The sequence below is a fragment of the Dipodomys merriami genome, unplaced genomic scaffold, assembly GCF_024711535.1.
Source record: "Dipodomys merriami isolate MVZ:Mamm:240054 unplaced genomic scaffold, mDipMer1.0.p SCAF_27, whole genome shotgun sequence".
Classification (NCBI taxonomy): domain Eukaryota; kingdom Metazoa; phylum Chordata; class Mammalia; order Rodentia; family Heteromyidae; genus Dipodomys; species Dipodomys merriami.
The window spans coordinates 10,219,894-10,237,168 of record NW_027204159.1 but is presented as its reverse complement, the minus strand read 5'-3'; the positions used below and the strand labels follow the sequence as shown (position 1 = coordinate 10,237,168).

At 38.0% G+C, this 17,275-nt stretch overlaps 1 protein-coding gene across 4 annotated transcripts in view; it reads right to left on the bottom strand.

Moving 5' to 3' along the window:
- Positions 1-17,275, bottom strand: part of Arhgap26 (Rho GTPase activating protein 26) — a 447,402-nt gene that overhangs the window by 93,095 nt on the left and 337,032 nt on the right. For all 4 annotated transcript variants that reach the window (XM_070036290.1, XM_070036291.1, XM_070036292.1 and 1 more), the window contains exon 19: positions 780-918. In XM_070036290.1, coding sequence (XP_069892391.1) covers positions 780-918 — 139 coding nt within the window. The remainder of the gene's footprint in view (positions 1-779; positions 919-17,275) is intronic.

The following is a 17,275-nucleotide window of genomic DNA, read 5'->3' as shown; positions in this document are numbered from 1 at the left end:
TGCTAAAACACGTAATATTACAACTGCCACGAGATGCGTACTCTTAAGCCTTTTTACAGATGAACAAACTGACATTGAGGGGTAAAAGGCTTGCCTTGTGGTAATATGGCATAGGAACCAATGTCTGACTGACTTCCAGAAGAGCCATAGGCCTCAACTCCTACCCCTCACCAGACTCTTCTTATAAAAACTGAAACATAACTATATATTTTAAGTCGTAATACCTGTTTCAGAAATTCTGGAATGAAAAAAAATTGACAAAAATTGCATTTGAGGTGATAATTCTCTGCTCTTTGGAACTAGGAGGAATGATTTTCTAATTAATTCATTAATTATTTCCAAGTATGTTAAAGTACCAACTCCAGGTCTGACATGGGGGAAAAAACACAAAGGCACATTCAGTAGGGCATAGGACTTCTTCCTTTAAGCATTTAAACACAAACTGAGTTTTTAAAAAGGCAAAATTATTCCAAGGAAAAAAGGGCCACAGAGGTGATGCTGGAGCTGAACTCAAGAAAACAGGCTCAGGTATCTGCCCACAGATCTAGAGAGAGACTTCTCAATAATAGCCCATACCTTTCATTTTCAGCAATTCTATTTCCTACCCTATGAGGGTTACTTAGCAATAGAACTGGAAGGGTACAGTGTATCTGGAAGGGTATACAGTATCAAGAACACATAGAGCCAACAGACCACAGAGCAGCTGGAGGTATCCCTCCTGAGCAGGAGGAGGCCACATGGAAGGTCCACCACCCTGACTCTGGGCAACAGGGACTCACGTTTCTCTGTTGATTGCACAGCATGGAAGAGTGTTAGTGGCCTCTCACTGCAGGATGGGGGCTTGGAGTCACTGCTTTTCTTCCGAGACAGGTGCAGCTGGGCATTGGTGAGTGGCACATCAGGCACAGTGTTAAATATCTGCAAATACAGTTTCACAAAAAGGTTACTTGCTTCTATGAATTAAGAAGACAGCACAGGCCTTAATCAGTACAACTGAAAGCTTACTGGTAAGGAAAGATTAGTGGGAGAAAAGATTGGAGAATGATGAAAGGGTTGACATTGGTTAGGATGCATTGTATTCATAAACTGCCTTGTTAAATGGCAACTCCTTTGCTCAACTACTTAAAGATAATAATAGTAATAAAGATGAAACACCATAATAGCTCATTCTCATTCCATTTGCTGGAATACTTTTTCAAATAAAATAAACAAAACACACACAGGCACACATACACATACACAGAAAAGATTGGAGAAGACATTTCTGGCATTTGCTCGGGACTTCACTATAGATATATCTGGAAGTAGTATTAGACTAGGAACATTAGATTCAGGAGCTGATCATAGAGTTTGGTGACAGTTCACTTACATTTCTAACCCTGTCTGTCATGATGCCCATGGATCAGGAGAAATGGAAGCTATTGGGATAACCACAGCCATTGTCTATTAAAAGTAATTACTTTTTGTTTCATTTATTTTAAATTATCTTTAAATAGTTATACAAGGAAAAACCATTTAATAAATAAGTTTATAAGTACAATGTATTTTGATCAATGTCACCCCTTTCCTTCTTCTTCCCAATCTCTCCCAACCCAGCCCCTTCCCTCAATTTCTTAATTTCATAGGCTATGCATTGCATATAACAGTAGTTTTATGAGTGTCTTTATCCAGAACCAATTAATCAGAAATCCCTTTACTTTTCTTTATTAGTTTCTTTCCCAGTTTTTCTCAACTATTCCATAACTTTCTTAAACTGCTAACTCAGAGCAGGGCTTTTCCCCTCAACAGCTGTCCTCAGAGGGAGAAGCCTTCCCATTTCAGCAGCTCTGCAGTATGCATGAAGCAGAACTTCCTTTTTCTGGCTGAAAAGTTACGAAGAGGTTGATTCTTTCCTCCTTTTAAAATTATCTTCAAATAATTGTACAAAGAGGTTTATATATAACATTTCTGAGTACAGTGTATCCTAATCAGTAAGGTGTTGATTTTTAACCCATGATAAAAGGTACAAATGTGTGTATATATGTGTGTATACATATATAGATAAAGATATACACACTACACCTACATATTCTCATATGTATCTTTGACAACTTGGAAAAATGTAGAAGAGTCTTAAGAAAACAGAGTAACTTTCCCAGTTCTGTTATTCAGAGAAAATTACTATGAACATTTAAGGGTATCCTTCCCACCCCACCCCCCTCAGGACTGAGAACTAATGGCACAGCTTTATAACTTAAGTCATACTCCAAGTCCTTTATGCTTTAGGTTCTTTTCCAAGTATGCTCTTGTGCTTTTGCCCAGACCAGTTTTAGACACTGATCTTCCTAGTAACTGGGATTACAGGCATATGCTACCATGTCGAGTTTAGGTTTTATTTCTTTATAAGTTTTGTTTTTTTGGGAAGGTGAGAGGGATATTTAAGTCCATGGTAAAAATATGACAAAAAAGTGATAGATAAAAATAACAGCAACTCTTAACCTTTCTTTCTACAGATAAAAGTATGACAGAATCTACAAATCATAATAGCTAACAATTGCATGGTGCCTACCATGGCTACAGTAGCCACCACTTTCTGTGAACTCTCCAGGTGCCAGTCACCTCACTCTATAGCCTACATGCACCTCACACAGTTCTCAGAACCCTGTGTGATAGCCAATGTGAACCTTGAGGTATAGGAAGGTGAAGTTACCAATATTCTAGATATAGTTCTAGATGGGAACAGGCCTCCCCCCACCAGCCCCAGATTCCTTTTTAAATGCATACAATAATACTACTCATTCATTCAATCAGTGAAATTCTTTTGAACATCTACTTTATACTAAGCACTTTGGGTTTAGCAGTGAATGATACAAATGTGTTTCCTGTGGTTAGAGAATTTACATTCCAGTAGCTGCGGTTTACTAAGTATTTGCTACGATACATACTGGGCTAAGTACTTTGTGTGAATTCTCATTTAATGCTAAACACACTTTCCATAGCTGAGATTATATGCTTTATAGTTTTATATCCTATATATTCCTTCTTCCATTATACGGCAGTATTCTCTATTTGTTAAAAAAAATCTCTAACATGATTCATAATGGTTATATAACCAGCCCTCTGACTGTATTGAGCTATCAAAGTTTATCAATGCATTTGGTTATCACTTTTCAGTAAAGTTAGCATCTTTCTTAATTTTCTCTTTCCCCCATGATGATTTACAAGAGGGTGGAGGTGGCTGGCCATTTCCCTTCAGCTATGGGTGACCCTACATACCTGAGAATCTTTCTCCTAATCATCTCCTTTGTGTCTGCATTTAAAAGCAAAATTCTAAAGCTATCACAGAGGAAACAACTATATAAGAATTATAAGAATTTCAGCTGTTCTCCCTGGGTTGGCAGGTCCTGGGGCTCCAGTGATGCCAGCCAGCTGGTTAAGTCAGTCTCCCTCTAAAACACAGCTGTTTGAAGGCAGCATTATCATATCTTCCCTAGGGACTGGAAATTCACAAGATATATGGAATCACTGCACATAGCTGAGATGGACTGGGGAGAAGGCTAGGAAGAGGAGACTTAAAGCAAAAGCAACATGATATCTAACTTCCAGAGCAGTTGGAACAAGTATATAATGTTTCCCAGTGCTATATAGTCTCTAGTCTCTTTCTGACCTCCTACAATGAAAGAAAAGTGAAAAGCTATGTTGAGCTCAAGTGTTATGACCTTTAAGAAACTTTCTCCCCCTTGACTTTGTGCCTCCAAGTCATAATGAGCTATAGCCATTTTTACATGACACCCTTAATATGCACCATTATCATCAATATTTTAAAGTGGCTTCTCTACATGTGTGTTTGCACCTGTTAAGCACTAGGCTAAGTGTTCATGTGACTAATTCCTAAGCTGTAGGTCAACTCAGCAAAGAACACAGGATGATTTGTTGTGCAATGAGATCTCCTGATCTGCCATACATGTGAGCAAGAGTGAGACCACAAATAAAACCTAGGACTTCAGAGACATTACACCTTTCTAAATTAGACCAAGTGGGAGCAGGACACAAATGTTCATTAAGGAGTCTAGGAAGTCATCCTCTAAAGTTCTATTGTTTATTTAACTCTGAAACTTGAATACAAGCCAAGTTGCTTTCTTGGCCACTTTCTAGCCAGGTCAGGGGTTTGCCTGTAGGCCCAAAGTTCAAGTTGGAATTCTGATGCGAATTGGAATCATTCACAGCTCTGTTGGTTATTTCAATCCTATTTCATTAGAAGAGAATCAAATGAAGCTTTCTTCAGGCTATTAGGAAGAAACACTGGTCAAAGCTTTCTGCTGAAGGACTGGCACATGAGCTCATGTCAACTAGGAGCAATGGATTCATGAAACACTTCCATGCAGCTGGAACAATCTACTCATTTTACACACACCTATCAAATTAACACAGAGAGAGGAGATTCATTCTATCCCAGGTGTTCTGTTAAAACTGACCAACTTAAATGAATTCCAATTTAGTCATGAATGTCTTGCAGATAAAAGTTAAGAAGACTGTAAGACTGCTATAAGCTATTAAAAATAAAATTATAAAATAAAAATACAACTCTAGGTAAACCTGCTAAGTATTTTCAAATTCAAGGTTCCTATAAGTGGAAACTATAAATGCTGGACTACTATTTTTTGCTTAAGCCATGAAAGACAGAAGTTGGATTGGGTTGATTTCATCTTTGCAGTCAGACAGCCTTGGAATGAATCCAGGACAACACCAACAGCTTCACTGACCCATCATTGACATCTACTTCATCACCATATCACCATATGAAATACAGGAAAGGAATATAAAGTAATTTTGAAGGAAGAGAGTATATGAACTTTAAAATGCGACAGACCTGAATTTGAATTCTGGCCTTCAACATACTAGCTGAACACACACAAATGGTTTTTAAGCCTTCTAGACCTCTATTCTCTTGTGAAAATGGGGATCTAACATGGTAAGGTACATAAAATGCTTAAAATAGAATCAGGACAAGAGATAGTAATAGTATGTATGACAAAAAAAATAACCAAAATTCATTCAGTGCTTACTTACCATGATAAATTATTTACACAGACAAACTTTGTGGATTACTTCATTCCTAATAATAGTGATAGATACTATTATTCTGGCCATTTTTTGGATGAGGAAACAGACTCACTGAAATTACCCAATTTGTCCAAGGTGACAAAGATAAGGAGCACAGTTGCGTAGGGCCCAACAGCTTGTGAGGCTCAACCTCTTGTGCATTTTATACCTAATATTAATTTGAGAAACAGACGACAAGATAGTATGTTTTAGAGTTCAACAGATTTGATTCTAGCTCTGTGATCTTGAGCAAAGGATGTAAATCTGTGATGTGACCTTCAGATAGCTCATCTACAAAAGTTGGAGATTCCCAACAAAAATAAAGAAAAAGAAAAAACTAAACAAAGAAGTACCCCCAATGATCCAGCAATACCACTCTTAGGCATTTATCCAAAAGATTACAAATGAGAACATAGTAAAGCCACTGGTACACCCATGTTAATGACTGCAATGTTCAAGGTATGGGTTTTAAAGTGAGACAGGTGTGAATTTCAATTCCATAGCTAAGGTATGGAAATAGACCAGATGCCTCTCAATGGACAACTGGATCATGAAATCTGGGTGTGTATGTATATACATACATATATATATATATATATATATATATACGCATATACATATATATGTGCATATATATGTGTATACACACATTTCATGATCCATTTGTATATATGTGCATATACACAGAAACATATATATATATATATATATATATGCACACACATACATGCATATCACTGAATTTTGCTCATTTATCAGGAAGAATGATACTACATCATTTTCAAGGAAGTGGATGGACCTGGAAAAAATTATGTTAAGTAAGTCAGGTCCAGAGAGACAAAGGATATATGTTTGCTCTCATATGTGGAAATTAAAACTAGTTTATAAATGTACAAGTAAATACATATGGACTATATACAAGTATACATAGATGTATTAATTGAAGTATGGTGCCTGAAGGGGATTAATCAAACAATGCAATTCCTTAGAAAAACTAACAAAATGAATACTGGCACTTGAAAGGTGTAGCGGGGGAGGTCAAGGGAAGAGGGGTAAACAAATGAAAAGGGGTAAGGGGACAAACCAAAGAAGTGAAGGACCTCTATGATGAAAACTTTAAAAACCTGAAAAAGGAAATCAAAACAGAACTTAGAAAGTGGAGAAACCTCCCATGCTCCTGGATTGGAAAGATCAACACCGTGAAAATGTCAATACTTCCCAGGGCTATCTACAAATTCAATGTGATACCTATCAATATTCCAACCTCATTCTTCAAGGAAACAGAAGAGGCAATCCAAAAATTCATATGGAACAATAAAAGACCCCAAATTGCAAAAACGATCCTTAACAGAAAGAACAGTGCTGGAGGAATATCAATACCAAATTTCAAACTCTACTACAAAGTAATCAAAACAGCTTGGTACTGGCACAAAAACAGACCTCAGGACCAATGGAATAGAATTGAAAACCCAGAATGAACCCACAGACCTATAACCACCTAATCTTCAATAAGGGAGCTAAAAAAAAAAAAAAAAAAAAAAAGAATGGAAGAAAGAGAGCCTCTTCAGCAAATGGTGCTGGCAAAATTGGTTAACCAGTTGTAGAAAACTAAAGCTAGATCCTTATATATCACCCTGCACCAGAATCAACTCCAAATGGATCAAAGACCTCGGAGTCAAAGCAGACACTCTGAAAACATTACAGGATGGAATAGGAGAAACCTTAGGTCTCCTTGGCTCAGGCCAAAATTTTCTTAATAGAGACCCAGAAACACAACAAATCAAAGAAAGGTTGGACAAATGGGATTGCATGAAGCTGCAGAGCTTCTGCATGGCATAGCTAGCAAGATCAATAGAAAGCCCACGGATTGGGAGAAGATCTTCACTAGCCGTACAATGGACAAGGGTCTCATATCTAAAATATACCTTGAACTCAAAAAATTAAATCCCCCAACCACAAATCCTTAAAGAAACCACTGCCCAATAAATAAGTGAGGTAAAGACTTAAAGAGAAACTTCTCTGAAGAGGAAAGAAGGATGGCCAGTAGACACATGAAGAATTGCTCAACCTCTCTAGCCATAAAAGAAATGCAAATCAAAACAACATTGAGATACCACCTCACCCCAGTTAGAATGGCTATAATCAATAACTCTAATAACAGATACTGGAGGGGATGTGGCAAGAAGGGAATATTACTGTATTATTGGTGGGAGTGTAAACTTGTTCCTCAAAAGACTCCACACAGAGCTCCCCTAGGACCCAGCAATCCCACTTTTGGGCATTTACCCAAATGATCACAAACAAGACCATATTAAAGCTACCAGCACAACTATGTTTACTGCAGCATTATTTACCATAACTAAGATATGGAACCAACCCGGATGCCCCTCAGTAGATGAATGGATCAAAAAGTGTGAAATATATATATATATAAAATGGAATTCTATATCTCCATCAGAAAGAATGTCTTTGCCCCATTTGTTAGGAAATGAAAGACTTGGAGAAAATTATATTAAGTGAAGTAAGCCAGGCCCAAAGAAACATAGGTCCCATGGTTTCCCTTATTTGTAATAACTAGTATATGTCTGGGACAAGCAGAAAAGATCAGATAAGATGACATTAAGCGAAATGAACCCCATGATAAGGACACAAGTGGTTTTTTCTTCCTTGCTATTGTTTCTAAGGTATTTATAAGACACCATGTGATTTTTTTTTTTTTGTTGCTTTGTGTGTCCCTCCTGCATGGTATAACCCGTTTTCACTGTATTTCATGTTGGTATTATTTGGGGAGGGGAAGGGAAAAAACAAAATATTTAAATAGGGATACAGATTGACCCACTGCAACAATGAGATATACAAGACACTATGTGGAAAAAGGAACTTTACAATTTAGGTAGGGGAGGCATGGGGGGGTTGGGGGGTGTATTTGAGGAGGTGGAAGGGAAGGGATGGTAGGGGAAAAACAAAGGAGGAGACAACAATGCTGGATAAGACATGTACTCATTACCTTGCTCATGTAACTGTAACCCCTCTGTATAGTATTTTCACAATTAAAAAAAAGTATTTAAAAAAAGAAAAAAGAAAAGAAGAGAAATGCAAAGCAAAGCAAAGAAACGAAAGAAAGGAAAAGAAAAGAAAAGAGAGCAGTCATAAAATTCGATGTGTAAGCTAGGTGCTAGTGGCTCATGCTTATAATCATAGCTACTCAGAAGGCTGAGAGATCTGAGAATTGTGGCTCAAAGCCAGCCTGGGCAGAAAAGTCCCCATGAGATTCTTTCTTTTCTTTTTATTTTTGGTGCCAGTCCTGGGATTTGAACTCAGGGCCTGGGCACTTTCCCTGAGCTTCTTTTGCTCAAGGCCACAGCATCATTTCCAGCATTATCTGTGTATGTGCTACTGAGGAATCAAACCCAGGGCTTCATGCATGCTAGTTGAGCAAGCTACCCCTAAGCCACATTCCCAGCCCACTATGAGATTTTTACCTCCAATTAATTACTCAAAAACTCGAAGTGGTATGGCAGCTCAAGTAATAGAGCCCTAGTCTTGAGCACAAAGAGGCTCAGGGACAGTACCCAGACCCTGAGTTCCAGCCCAACAACTGACCCCCCACACACACACACACAAAAAAAATTCAGTGTGTATTCTATGAAATTAAGGCAATTGAGGGGAGGGTTTACCATGGGAGGGATGAGGGAGAATAATTAAAGCAGTGACATCACTCAAAATGCATTGCACTCATAAACTGATTTGTTGAATGGTAACTCTTGTACAACTACTTAAAGATAATTTTAAAAATTGAAAAAAAAAAGTTCCATTACCATGGTGAGGACTAAAACAACTAACAGTTTGGTCCACACTGTTCCAAACACACTGTTGTGTTCGACAATAAAGGAGACTTAGAGTGTAAGAACGAAAATAACTGGAGTTTCATAATAAATTATTTGCAATCAGTACACAAGGATTTAATTTATAAGTGTAAATTTAATTACTGCTCTTTGCAAAACATCAATCTTAACTGCCTACAGCAATGTTAGACTCTGCTGTTCTTTTTCTCTTGTCTACCAAATTTCTCTGGTCTCCCTCTAGCCCATCTTGACATTGTAGAGTATGGACACTAGTGGATTTTATTCTTAATCATGTTGAAAATTCATTCTTACAACCTTTTCTCAATCCCATTTGTCATATGCCCCAAAAATTTGAGAGGATTAGGAATCTTCCTGCAAAGCATGCAGTATACTCATTATTATGCGCTATTATTTTTATGGGAGGAAAATTAGGTCATGAGGAAGAGCTCCTGGTCTATAACTGTGAAGCAGCTCTGAGACAATAAATCACAGTAGAGGCCTGGAGATTGCAGTCTAAAACAGAAAGGTTTACACAAGAAACAAGATGAAGTATTTTCTCAAGGCAGAAATCCATCAGGGTTTCATTTATTACATGGCTGGAGTATTTAAATCTGAGGAATGGAGGGCGACAGCTATTGAGAGAGGTTCACTCTGCTCATGGTTCTCATGACAGCACTGTCAGGGGTCAGAGGAGCCATGGGTCCAGTACTTTCAAACTGCCAGGCAAGCCTCAGCAGAACTCATTTGCTATAATCACAGAGAAGCCAAATTCAGAGGCTGTAGATGCTGAAAGGTTTTCTAAGGACAGCTGGAAGTCTTATGTCCTGTTGATATCAGCATTTTGGCAGGGGGACCAACAATTTGGAAAGCAGTTTGGGGAGTTTTATTAAAAATCTCTCAAAAGGAACCAATTACATTTAGTAACTGAGGGTATATATAGACAGATGGCTATGATTTTTTTCCATATCTCCAGATTCTGTTTCCTGTTATCTTTGCTGACAGAGAGAAATACAACAACAAACAAACTCCACTCCTATTTGAACAGTATTAAAGGAGCTTCCCAATTAAAAAAAATTACTTGTTTATCTGGAGTTTACCAAAAGGAATTTATGTGTCCAGAATTTATGTGTCTTACTACACTTATGAAGAATATCTTACATAGTATGTGCCACACACAAAAAAAGAGAATTGGTTCTGTGACTGGACAGAGTCATTCCAGCTTACCACACAAATACTTCTACCTTACTTCTTAACCTGAAGGCAGACCAACCCAAAAGAGTACCAAGAACCATTACAGTACAACCAACCATACTATATCACCACCATTATCATCGTTGTTCAATTAAAAATTAGCAATTATGAAATAATAAGGAAATGAACTGCACTTCCAAGCACTGATAAATCAATTGCATTTGATTGCATCTATGTTTTATGCATGAAGCCCACCAATGATGCAATGGATTCTAAGGTAACCAACATTTTAGTAAAAGCGGCTCAAAGTAGTTTAGCAGGCCCAAGTCAACTTAAATCATGCTAACTCCATAGAATTCACAGCCATCTTATAAAGTTGTTTAGGCCTAGGTACTTACTCTAAGTTTTCAGCATATTCATCCATGGTTGGGTTGTTACACAGCTTTGAAACATTAGGAGTTAAAGTATGTTAAAAGAGGGTTCTAGTGATTGCCCCAAATCACTCACTTCTTCCAAAGCCCACTGGTGGACTGGGAAAGGAAATATACTAATAGGCATTATAAATATCACAAAATACACTAAGAGGCATTATGGACTAATGCTGACAGAAGTATACCGTGCACAGGTATACATGTACACATCCTGCTTTACATGCAAAACCCTTTTCAGGAAACTGGCAAAAGAAATGCCTTAGGTTGTTACAAAAATCAACATTTCCATTCCTGCTACTGCTACTCTCTGTTAGGACAGTACAAAGTAACACACACACACACACACACACACACACACACACACACACACAAACACACACACACACACACACACACACACACACACTTAGCCCTTCATGCTTAACCAAACCCACAAAAAGGCAACTGTTTTCTTGATAGAGTTGTTCTTCCTAGATATCTGAAGTTTTCAAAGTCACTGAAATACAAACCTTAAAAAAATAAAAAAAACTGGGCTGGGAAGGTAGCTCAGTGGTAGAGTGCTTGCCTTGTATGCATGAGGCCCTGGGTTCAATTCCTCAGCACCACATAAGCAAAAAGAAAAAAAGCTGTAAGTGGCGCTGTGGCTCAAGTGGTAGAGCGCTAGCCTTGAGCTGAAGAGCTGAAGGACAGTGCCCAGGCCCAGAGTTCAGGCCCCATGACCGGACCCCCCCCCGAAAAAAGAAATAAATAAAAATAAAAAAACTTTTTAAGAAATTGCAGAATTTCCAGTCTTTGGAAGTATCTTGGATAATGGAAACATTTAATACTTTTGTTTTAAAATCTTAACTAGAAGCATACAAAGATTATTTCCAAAATGACCTGAAATATTTGACTGCTTGGTATTTTTAAATTCTGGGCTGATAAGTTGCAAGTCTGAAGAAAAGATTCTTCCGCCATAAAAAAAATGGTAACTTAAAACAATTGACCATACCTCAAATTAAGCAAGGTAAGAGCCAAAATCTTTTGCCCTTTGCCCTTTCAACCTGCACTTGATTACAGGTATAAAGAGCCACACCCACACGTCTGCCCTTCTTTAGCTGTCATATGACAGAGTCTGGAGTCACAGATGGGAAACCATGTTATAAACTAGCTTTTTCCCCTTATAAGTCTGGCAAGAAGAAGCATATCTCTTTCCCTTCTAAAAATGCTGATTTTTAAAGTTAAAAAAAAACTTTTTCTAGTTTTAGACATTTATTACTTAGTTCTCCATATGGAGGCTTACAAAGGGTATATGAGGACTGAACTTGCTACCACAACTGATGGGGTCTCTGATGATCCCATTGATCCACATAAACAAGTAAAGGCTATGGTCAAAGGTTAGACTCCCTGAGGTACATGTTTATATCAGCATTGTCAAATGTATGGCTTTGTTATATAAAATTGTTATATAAAATTTTGATATCTACTATCAGGGTAAAAAGTACAGTGCGTGGTTCGGCATCCAGGGATATCTTTCTAAAAGGCTGATACCATCATTTTACTATTCTCCTTGGAAAACCCCAGGTTTCAGCAGTACATTGAACCCACTTTCCGCAGCTTTTAAGACTTTTGACAAATGAGCTGAATCCAACTGTATTCCAGTATCATCTCATTCTATCTGGCAAAATGTCACCCACAGTCCCTTCACAATCTTGTCACTTTTTAAATTTTACAGTAATGTATTAGCATACTTTAGTTGTACAAGGGGTGTTTCATTGTGACACTTTCACATATGAACACAATACATCCTGATCAAATTCACTTGCTATTACTTTCACTTATTCTCCTGCCCCCTTCTTAAAACTGCTTCACTAGGTTTCATTATTCTATGTTCACACATGTAAACTACTTTGACCATATTTCATATGTACAATTTGTCTAATGTTGATCCCTCCTCTCTAAAATGCTCTTCTTTCTATTCATTCTTTGCCTAGAAAACCTGTTCATCAACCAGAGTCCAGTGACAGCAGAATCAAATTATTCTTCCTCAGTGGATGTTACATCTTAGTAGATGTTACTTAGCAAATATAGTTAGCTATATCATAACAAAATAGTTGCCACTTGAATTAAAGGATCTATCTTATTTATCTTAAGCCACCAGTCGATACTCAATAAATGTTTACTATCTCAAAGAGAGGTTAGATTGAATGGATTTTCATAGCCATGGGTTCTAAATGGTCCTTAGTTTAATCCTAGTTCACTACCTATCAACCTGCTTCATCTTCTAAGTACTTGAAGCTCATAATTTGTAAACAAAGCTAGAAATACTGACCATATAGTGTTGCTGCAAAAATTAAATGAAATGCTGGGTGCTGGTGGCTCACACCTGTAATTCTAGTTACTCAAGAGGATGAGATCTGAGGATTGCAGTTTGAATCCAGCTTGGCCAGGAAAGTCCATGAGACACTTATCCCCAATATACTAGGCCAGAAGTGGTGCCCTGGCTTAAATGGTAGAGTGCTAGCCCTGAAAGAAAAAGCTCTGGGACAGTATCCAGGCCCAGAGTTCAAGTTTCAGGCCCAGATCAAAAAAATAAATAAAATGAAATGTACTTTGTGGAGGTGAAGGGGAAAAACAAGTCGTTTAAATAAGGATACAGGTGGACCCGTTGCAACAATGAGAAATCCAAGTTGTCATGTCGAAAACAAACTTTACAACTTTGGTGGGGGGGGGGGGGGAGGATTTGGTGGGGGGGGGAGGATGGGAAGGGAAAACAAAGGAGCCTCTACAATGCTTGATAAGAAATGTACTCATTATCTTGCCCATGTAATTGTAACCCCTCTGTACAGTATTTTCACAATAAAAAATAAAAATTTTAAAAAAAAGATAAAAAAGTTGCTTATCGTATCTTGTACACAATAAGCTATAGAAGTAAGCTATTACTATCACTATTATTATGATTACTTTTAAATATTATTATTATTACATTTAAAAAGTTCTATTAACTTTAACTGAATAAATAAATCAGTATGTATTACAAACATGGAAAAAGAAGTCTCCATGATCCCCCCCCCCCAAAAGTATATTGCATGTTAAGGCTTCTTCACCTCTCTATCTCTTCTTACTCTGGAATAATTATTTCCTAAAACCCTGGAAAATATTGTTCTCCTCCATAGTCTGCTGGCATGGATTTTCTGGGCCATTGTGATGGGGTAAATGTGTAGTCTGTACAGCTTCTCCTAGTCAATCTGAAATTATATGAATAACACATCATTAAGGCTCCCAAGGACTCATATGTGTATTCTTTGTGAAATAACAGTTCCGGTGAACTAGCTATACTCACAGGCACTAGCTGGAGGAAAGGTAGATGTGCTGGTGACAGCATAAAGCGTTCACCTTCATGATTAACCCTATGCTGAAGGTTTAATGCTAACCTTTACTAAATAAGTAATCCCACAGACAGGGACAAAAGATATATGTTAGCCAGTTACAATGCAGCTGTCTTTTTCTCTGTTGAAAGAAAAATAAACAAACTAAAACATGTTTTATTAAGTTAGGATAACTGAATCTTTTAGATACCAAGAGTTTCATATTTCATGTGTATGTGTTATTAATTATTGAGCATAGGGCCTCTTGCTTGCTAGGCAAGTGTTCTACCTCTGGAACCATGCCTCCCAGTCCCTTCTTCCCCCTTTTAAAATGGTGGTTATAAGGTCAAACTGTCTTTTCCAGTTTAGACATTTATTAGTTAGTTCTCAAAACGGAGCCTCACACAGGGCTTTTGGGAGCTGAATTTGCCACTACCACCAAAAGTTTGAAGGCCCTTGATTTTTAAAACATGGTTTTGCAGAGAGGAAACAGAAGAATACTTTCTATTAGAAGTACTGAGCAGTTGCCCATGTTTACTACTTACAAGAAGGCAAAGCCTTCCCAAAAGGGAATTAAATGCAAACCCACAAGGCACAATAGACTGTCTATAAAGATGGCAGTCATGGAAGTTTCCCATGTCTGCAAAAACATTGTTCCTTCCATCCATAGATGGACTGTATTAGTCCATTTTTCCTACATAGAAATACCTGAGGCTATTATAAGTGTGTGTGTGTGTGTGTGTGTGCGCGCGCACGCGTGTGTGTGTGTGTGTGTGTGTGTGTGTGTATAAAATACTTAAGGTTGAGTAACTTTGTAAAGAAAAGTGGCTTATTTTGTTTAATACTTTTAGAAGTCCACTGGTGGACACACTGGTGATAGTACTTTTTGCTGCCTGAGGTAGAAAGGTGACAGTGTATGTGAAATGTGCATGTAATAGTGTGGTGTGTGTGTGTGTGTGTGTGTGCGCGTGCGTGCATGCGTGCACACACAAGTCTCTCTGTCTTCTGGTCTCTCCCTCATCTTATAAAGCCAACCATGGGTATTTTACCCTGATGACCTTTCCTAAACATAATTACCTCTCAAAAGCTCTACTTCTAAATACTATAGTCTTTGTCCTTTAAGAACAAAGGGTGAACCAATGCAACAGCGATACTCACAAGACACCAGGCTGGAAATGAACTTTATAACTTCTGGGGAGTAAGGAGGGAACTGGGAGAAAAATGAGGGAGGGAGTAAAAATTTCAACAAGATATATACTCATTACCTTATATATGTAACTGCAAGCTATCTGTACAGCACCTTTACAATAAAATTAAATTTAAAAAACAGCATAGTCTGATTAAGTTTCTACCCTCTTAATACTTTACAATGGGAATTGAGTTGCAACATATGAACCTTTGAAAGTCACTTCCCCAAACCATATCCAAAACTAGTGTGGAGACTAGTTCTATCCCCTTGAACTTGGCTGGACCTGACTTGCTTTGTCCAACAGAATAAGGTAGAACAGACATTGTTTTTTGTTTCAAGACTGGGCTTTAAAAGCATATTTTTATGTTTTACTCCTTTGAAGTTTAGATTAGATTACTGGGTGAAGGAAGATCACATGGTAGTAGAGGGATTGAGAGAAAGAGAGGGAGAGAAAGAAGGAGAGAAAGAGAGAGGGGCAAGGAAAGAGAGAAGGAAAAAGGGAAAGGAAAGAGAAATATGAGGAAGGGGGAGATAGAAGGAAGGGGAGAGTAGGGAGAGGGAAGGCAGGAGAGAGAGAGAGAGAGAGAGAGAGAGAGAGAGAGAGAGAGAGAGAGAGAGAGCACTAGGTATTACCATCCCAGGCATAAGGTATGAGTTATTTTAATCTTGCAGTTCTAGTTGAGTTTCCCAGCTGACACTAAATAGGACATACATAATCCTACCCCAATTCTCAACCTGCAGAATTGAGAACAATGAGATCACTGCTCCTGGCTACTCAGGAGACTGAGACTGGGAAGGCTGTAGTTCAAGGTTAGCCTAGGCAAAAAGTCCATGAGACCCCATCTGTGCAGGAAAATCTGGGTATAGCGATGTGTAGGTGTCATCCCTGTGAAAAATATAAATAGGGAGACTGCAGTCCAAGCTAGCCTAGGCAAAAAAGCAAGACTAAAAATTAACCCAGGTAAAAAGGGCTGAGGATATGGTTCAAATGGCAGAACCTGCCTACCAAGTACAAAGTCCTATATCACCTTTAAAAAAAAATCATTGCTGTTTTAAGTCACTAAGCTGGGAGATGATTTGCTCTGTAGCAACAGAGAGGTACAGGGGCATCTTGTGATTCTCTCTCTATGGATCAATCCAACAGTTAGACACCTGCATTGCCACAACTTCATTTCCATTATAGTCTATTTTTTTCCCAGATCATACCTAATCATTATTCCTACCTCGTATAAAATGTTCTTAACAATGTAAGAGTAATAGTGCATGGACTTAAACTCTGTATTAGGACTTATTTTAAGCAAAAGGACAGATGCTATCAGATATAAAGGCTCTGTTGAAAGGCATTTCTGAAATTGTAGTTTCATGGTTTTCTCTACCTTGTATATTGAAGAAAACACAGAAAATGAGTAACTCCTAGAAATGTGTGTGAGAGAGTATATCTGTGTGTATGTGTATTCATGTGTATGAGAGAGACAAAAAGTGATTTTCTAGAAAATTACAGCCACACCTAAGGAATGCTATTAAATCTCATTAAGTCTTCAATATTGTTCATTTTGAAGAATAACTCTGTGACAATGTTTTATTTTATTTTATTTATTTATTTTTTGGTCAGTCATACGGCTTGAACTCAGGGCCTGAGCCACTGTCCCTGAGCTCTTTTTGCTCAAGGCTAATGTTCTACCATTTTGAGCCACAGTGGTTAATTGGGGATAAGAGTTTCATGGGGACTTTTCAGACCAGACTAGCTTGAACAGTGATCCTGAGATCTCAGCCTCTTGAGTAGTTAGGACAGCCACTGGTGCAGAGCTATGGAAATACTTTCTAAGAACCTAATAACTGTCTGGATTTGAGGTTAAGTTCCATCACCAGGGGGTTTGTTCAGTGTCATGTACAGAAAGGCCAGGTATGGCAAAGGATGGCAAACACTAAAGGCTTCTGTAGGAAACTGAGACTGCACCTTCTTGCTTTGTACCAGGCTACCCATGAAGTTACATTTATAAAGGAGGTAAGTGGCTTACTCTAAGTTTCTAGAAAGACAATTTGATAAAGATTAAGGACTTTTTCTCCAGAACAATAGATATATCCAGGTCTTGCATATAACACTAGCCCACCATCATCCCAGATTAAAAACCCTTGTCTTGATGGTACCTTAGTTAACTCCTTTCTGCCTTAGAAACATGACCTTCATCC